This window comes from Nicotiana attenuata, unplaced genomic scaffold, assembly GCF_001879085.1.
Source record: "Nicotiana attenuata strain UT unplaced genomic scaffold, NIATTr2, whole genome shotgun sequence".
NCBI classification, from domain to species: Eukaryota; Viridiplantae; Streptophyta; class Magnoliopsida; order Solanales; family Solanaceae; genus Nicotiana; species Nicotiana attenuata.
In genome coordinates, this window is record NW_017670325.1 from 242,931 (window position 1) to 249,815 (window position 6,885).

A 6,885-nucleotide genomic window follows, 5' to 3' on the forward strand; every position below is an offset into this window, starting at 1 on the left:
TTTGGTGGTGGTGGTGGTGGGTGGGTGGGTGTGGGATGGGGGGGGGGGTCCTCTTATCAATTTTTCAAGATTCAAAACTTGTCTGTATGAAACAGTCTCTCCGAGCAAGAAACAATGTTGATGGAAATGCTATCTTAATAATTTGATCTTTCTATTGTTTATTAATAAGTTTCTAATTTAATTTGTTGAGAAGTTGTTGAATCTAAAAATAAAGTATATACAACTTGAATATTGTAAAATTTAAGAAAGACCATGATAAGTTACATGTCACTTTTTGGAACTCTTATGTAGTATGTATATGTAATTTTTTTTTTATAATAGTCCCGTTTATTCCGATATTTCTAAGAGAATATATATATATATTATAATATAATATGACGAATGAATTCAAAGAAAACTTGACCGTTATGGTGAAGTATTGTTATAGAGGATGTCTGTTATAGAGAATTCTGACTGAAACAACTTGAATGAAACCTTTAATGTTTAAAATTGAAAAGATAGACAATATCAAGGGAAATTACCAGCTATGTCCATTTATAAGTAGCTCATTACAAAAATTGGCCAGTAGATAAAATATTACTAATAAACCAAATTAGCCAATTAGCTATATGTAGCAAAAAATATCAAATTTTTGCTTTGTTTTGAGTGGGTGTTATTAGAATAGATTGGGCACAACTTAAGGAGCTTGAATCTCAGTTTTGGGATGATTTGGTGAAGTTTTGAGGTGGTTTGAATTGAAAATTCGAAGTAAAAGCTGAACATGAAAAAAAAATGATATGTGTATCACACTGTGTATCATTTGTGTATCACATATGTATCATATTTATATCAATTGTGTATCACATGTATATCCATGTATACCTGTGTTTGTGATACATGCGTGATACATGTTTGATACATGTGTCGCAGAAGACTTTTTTGAATACGATTTAATTTCGAATTTTGATACAAAACCAGTCCAAATCACCTCCAATCTTCCTCAAATTTTGTATATTGACTTATCTATATATTTTCAATGAATTTCAACTATACCCATTGAAAAAGTTCCTTTTTTGTTTAGATTTTTGGAATATTGTATAGATTTTTGTATTTCATCACCTTATTTGCTACCCCGTCCATGAAATTTCCTTTCCGTCTTGTATCTAATGTTGCTAATCACGCTTAAAAATATGGAAGGTGATTTTTGCATGTGATTCTTTGAGAGAAAGAACCCTATTATTTGGTTTTTCAATTTTTGTTGGCTAGTTTTGGTAAGTCTATGACTAATGGCTAGAGGTTGGTAAGTTGAGATTTATTTGGGACATTTGTGTAAGTTTCCCCATCTATCTAATTTTAGTGGGTACTAATATTATTAGCATGATTGCGATTTTGGACATGATTTGTTGTTGATGTTGATGTTTTTTTTTGGATTTCTAGATTGAAAGAAGAAAAGATGAAGAAGAGATATATCTGATCGATAATTTGATAGAAGCAACGACGAAGAAAAGATTTTTTCAACTTTGAGTTGTTGAAACTCGAAAATTTTGAATTCTACAATTTGAATCCAGCTCGTCGAAACTCTTAGTAGTTGAATCTGTTCTTATTTTTAGGAGCTGTTCGTTCTTTTTTTTTTCTTTCAAAATTTGAATTGTAGTTCTGGAGAAAAAAAACGCAGATGAGAAATCTCCTTTCCCTTTTTAAAAATTGAATTTAATGTAGAATCAATTATCACCAAGATTCTCTCCTTAATTTTAGCGCGTTTTTAGGGAATATTCTGCTCCTTTAATGCCTAATAGTCGAATGGTACAAATTTTGTAGGTAAAATGTGGACTGAGCGGGTAATATACAAAATATGTACATTTTTGATAATAAACTTTCATATATGGTATAGGAAGGAAAAAATCCCTAAATTAATTTCTCTAAGATTTGTGGTTGTAACGATGTGGCCACTTAAAAAGCAATTTAGCATTGATTGATTGAAAAAAGAAAAGTAATAAGACTTGGATTCCTTCTAAAAAAGCATTTCCATTTTCTTTTCCTTTTTCTTTTTCTTTCTCTATATGTCAAGTCTTAAACAGCTTTTGATCTTAAACCAAGAATTCACGAGACTCTCTTGAAATAATTGCTTTGATATTCATCTTTTTTTCCCAAACCAAACTAACTTCTTTTTTCTTCTCAACATGACCATTCCAAAAGTTTCATGCAACTTTCACAGGCTACTTCTGCAAAAAAGACTCCATTTTTATGGCTATTCTTCTTTCAATTTTTATCACCATGAAATTTTTTCTACCTTATCTTCTTCATTCTTTCCTTTTCCATAGCTCTTTCTTGTAATTTTTAGTCTTCAATGGTCTTGAAATTTTTCTTTCCTTAATCATGCAAATCTTCCTTTCTTGTTTTTTAACGTCAACTTTCCTAAAACGCTCTGTCTTTATTTAAGTGAAGGCTAAAAAACGTCAGCGCACTAGCCAAAGACTTCCAATATTCTTGAAAGATGGTCTTGAAATTTGTCTTTCCTTAATCATGCAAAGCTTATTCCTTTCTTGTTTTTCAACGTCAACTTTCCTAAAACGCTCTGTCTTTATTTAGGTTAAGGCAAAACAAAAAAGTCCGCGCACTAGCCAAAGACTTTTTGTCTATTTAGCAATGAAAGACTGATTCTTGATCTTTGAGCACTTTGAAAAAGTTTTTTGGTGTATGGCTTAATGGTTTGTTTTAATGATAGATTAATGAATTTAAGTTTACCCTTCAGAACCCATGTTTCTAAATCAGTTCATGCATTTCTTGAAATCAAATCACACATTCAGAAGAAAAACACCTTCTGAAAGTGTGGGTTGATACTTTTTGTCTTCGATTCTTAGAGTGCCAGTATTAGGGTTGTTTTAGTACTATCTTCCGCTTTGGTTTTCTAGTTCCCTATCGTGTTCCTACTTATTGCTATTGCAACTGCTTTCTTCCATTTGTTTTTCTCCGGTTCTTACATTGCTGGTATCATTTTCCTGACCTTGTTGTTGTTATTACTTGTTCTTATTCTTCCTATAGAGCTGAGGGTCTTTCGGAAGCAGCCTCTCTGCGCTCTAGGTAGGGATAACGTCTGCGTACACATTAACCTCCCAAACCCCACTTGTGGGATCCACTGGGTTGTTGTTTAAAGGGGTTTTGTCAATTTTTTTTTTCCCAAATGGCTACCTGTTTTAATCCCTTTAGGCTTAGGAGATCAAAGAGTAAACCATTAGAAATGCCATCATCATCATCAAGAAATCAATGGAATTCATCTGATATAGAAACAATGGACAAGAAAAGATTTGATAGTTTAGAATCATGGTCAATGATATTAGAATCTGATAATGTTGAAACTTGGGAAGTTTCTAAAGAAGATCAAGAAGAATGGACAGCTGATTTGTCTCAGTTATTTATAGGTAATAAGTTTGCTTCAGGAGCACATAGCAGGATTTATAGAGGAATTTATAAGCAGAGAGCAGTTGCTGTTAAAATGGTTAGGATTCCAACTCATAAGGAGGAAACTAGAGCTAAACTTGAACAGCAGTTTAAGTCTGAAGTTCGTTTGCTCTCTCGTTTATATCATCCCAATATTGTTCAGGTTGCATTTCTTTTATGTTATTTATCATGTTTACTTGTAATGATAGTTACGCTCTTTTATGTTATTTATCGCGTTTATTTGTCGAGTAGTTTTGGTGCATTACTTAGTGTTAGTATTGTATTTTCTTATTCTTAAATCTCTGTTATTACTTGTTGTTTCTTTCGCTTCGATTTTCTGATTGCAGTACTTAATGTTAGTCTTGTATTTTCGCTTCGATTTTCTGATTGGTTTGCTTGTTGTTGTTCCCCCTTTTATCTTTTCTGAGCTGAGGGTTTACCGGAAACAGTCTCTCTGTCTTCTTAAAGGTAGGGGTAAGGTTCGCGTACACACTATCCTCCACGTACCTCAATTGTGGGATTACACTGGGTTTGTTGTTGTTGTATCGTGTTTATTTCGTACCTGTTATCTCTCACTAGCACAGATGACACATAATTCTGCCCACCAAGACTTAGGCAGATGGAAAGAAATCTGGTTTTTGTCTCATGTTTACTTGTATTCTTGTAGTTGGAGCAGTAGAAATTTTCTCTGAGAAGTAATTATTATGCTGTTGCAGAAGCTAAGAGTTCAGTTTATTACTGTATTTCAAAAAGAATCAACTAATCAAATATGCTACAATTGTGACATTACCTGTTTGTAACACATGGTTTTTTCTTAGCACAGAAACATTGATGTCCAGTATTTATCTTGTTTCTAAGGAACATACTTACTTCTTTATGTATAGTTTCTCTCTTGTTCTAAATACTTAAGTTTCTCATATCTATAGCTTAGATTCAGCTTGATTATTTGGAGGAAATGCTTGAAAAAGGCAGAAATATAATAGGCATTGTTCTGCTCCGCGCGTTCTGTAAAATGCATCTTCTCTCTTTTATGTTCAAAAATCAACATGCTGTCCTCGACCATCAGCAACATCGAAAAAACAAAAAAGAAAAATATGTCCACGACTATAATTCAGGAAGCGATTGCTCTTTGCATTTCTTGAGAAAAGTAAAGCAAGATCAGTGTAGTTTGCGCACACTTTTCCCCCTAGTGTAGTCAGTGGCAAAGCCAGGAACTTCAATAATATTGTTCATTGAGCGGTTCTGTTGTGTGGTATCTTTCAAGTTTTAAGTTTTATTCTAATGAGACTGTCAATTTGGATTCCATAAATTTGTGCAGCTTCTATTGATGCTACTGTCAAATGCTTGTCCAATGATACAGTTTTGCTTACAAATTATCCTCTTTTATCTACAGTTTATTGCTGCTTGTAAAAAGCCTCCTGTATACTGCATTATTATGGAGTACATGTCACAAGGAACATTGAGAATGTATCTGAACAAGAAAGAGCCTTATTCACTTTCAATAGAAACAATTCTGAGGTTAGCTCTTGATATATCGCGAGGGATGGCGTATCTTCATTCACAAGGAGTGATCCATAGAGACCTCAAATCAAGTAACTTACTTCTGAATGACGAAATGCGTGTCAAGGTTGCAGATTTTGGGACATCATGTCTTGAAACACAGTGTCGAGAAGCTAAAGGAAATATGGGAACTTATCGTTGGATGGCGCCAGAGATGATTAAGGAAAAACCTTATACGCGCAAAGTTGATGTGTATAGCTTTGGAATTGTGCTTTGGGAACTCACAACAGCTTTGTTGCCATTTCAAGGAATGACGCCCGTGCAAGCCGCTTTTGCTGTTGCTGAGAAGGTTAGGTTCTGATGCTGATTTTCTGATAACTGAATCTGTGATTGTCCCGTGGGATTTTACTGGGTTGTTGTTGTTGTTGTTGTTGAATCTGTGATTGTCTTTGCTTTTATACTTCTGCACATATTCTTGTTTACTCATTTCCCATTCAATTGGAAATGTGAGGAACTTATTGACAAGAACAATTCTTGGGGTACATTTTGAAGAGAATTCATCTTCAAAATGATATGGAAAAAAGATCTGCTCTCAAGTCTCAACCAAAAGGAGGAGGCCATAGTACTGATATCGTCGTGTACCTTTACCTAATACGTTAAACCTCTCTATAACAGTCTCGTTTTAAATGATATGACCTCCTCCTTTTGGTCGAGAACAGAACTTTATTAATTTCCATATCATTTTGAAGATGAAGTGCTGTTATAGTGTTCCAAATTTTTTTGACTGTTATAGTAAAGTGCTATTATAGAGAACATATATCATAATATATATAAAAATCGGTTTCAAGAAAAACTTGATTTTTATAGTGAATAGTTGTTATATAGAGATGTTACTATAGAGAGGTCTGACTGTACCTTATTCTCATCAGAAGCGAAAGCAGAGAATTGCGCTTAGTCACCCTCGCTAATGAAATGGCTCCGTTACAATGGGTGACAGATGGTCCATAGTACCCGAAGCACTGGAGCGATCCAGTAGCCAGGAATGAGCCTAGAAGTGGCTACTATTACAACACATCACATTTGGCTCTACACATTCATACTCACTCCCAAAACAGTAGTCAGCAAATGTATATCTTTTGTATATTTGGCTAGCGGCTGTGATCATTTCTTATCGTCTAGCCAAACGTGTTAAAACCCCGGGATCTATTGAACCGTTTTTCATTTCTACTCTGATGCAAACTTCTTGATACATCCATAAAACTTGAAGGAATTTCATCTGTTTTATATCTTTCTTTCACCATTTTGCAGAATGAACGACCACCTTTGCCCGCGAGTTGTCAACCAGCACTCGCGCATCTCATAAAACGCTGCTGGGCTGCGAACCCCTCAAAGAGGCCAGACTTCACAGACATTGTATCTGCATTAGAGAAATACGACGAATGTGTCAAGGAAGGGCTTCCATTGACACCCCATTCAAGACTTGTCAGTCGAAACGCCATTATTGAACGATTGAAAGGCTGTGTATCAATGAATTCATCTATACCTGTACATGTCTGATTCTTAAATAACCAACAATAAACATTGTCATTGTATTATTGATCAGCCTTTTGGTTTCTCCATTAGGTTAGTAAACTACAACTTGTATATATAGTATACTTATCACATCTGATGTAATCCTTGTTATATTATATCTAACAGTGCTATTGTGAATGGTCTGCTGGTGGCATTTTAGCAGTATTTTCTACTGCTAGAATATCATAAATTATTTTATTGTATTATGTATATTTAAGATTGGAAGGGGAGCCTTGGCGTAACTGGTAAAGTTGATGCTATGTGACCAGGACGTCACGGGTTCGAGCCGTGGAAACAACCTCTTTCAGAAATGCAGGATAAGATTGCATACAATAGACCCTTCTAATTCGGCCTTTCCTCGAACCCCGCGCATAGTAGGAGCTTGGTGCACCGAGC

At 34.7% G+C, this 6,885-nt stretch overlaps 1 protein-coding gene across 1 annotated transcript; it reads left to right on the forward strand.

The window, feature by feature from the left end:
* The first annotated feature begins 2,059 nt into the window (after positions 1–2,059).
* LOC109237893 (serine/threonine-protein kinase HT1-like) lies at positions 2,060–6,627 on the forward strand. The gene is made up of 3 exons (XM_019404290.1): positions 2,060–3,580; positions 4,811–5,266; positions 6,226–6,627. Exons 1-3 carry the CDS (start codon positions 3,161–3,163, stop codon positions 6,472–6,474), a joined length of 1,125 nt encoding a protein of 374 aa, XP_019259835.1. The 5' UTR covers positions 2,060–3,160; the 3' UTR covers positions 6,475–6,627.
* The last annotated feature ends 258 nt before the right edge of the window (positions 6,628–6,885 follow it).

What these genes read in the sequence shown, in the direction of transcription:
- LOC109237893 (XM_019404290.1), top strand. Translation starts at nt 3,161, where the DNA reads ATGGCTACCTGTTTTAATCCCTTTAGGCTTAGGAGATCAAAGAGTAAA. An exon ending in ATCATCCCAATATTGTTCAG is followed by an intron (nt 3,581 to 4,810) that starts GTTGCATTTCTT and finishes TTTTATCTACAG; the next exon opens with TTTATTGCTGCTTGTAAAAA. An exon ending in CTTTTGCTGTTGCTGAGAAG is followed by an intron (nt 5,267 to 6,225) that starts GTTAGGTTCTGA and finishes ACCATTTTGCAG; the next exon opens with AATGAACGACCACCTTTGCC.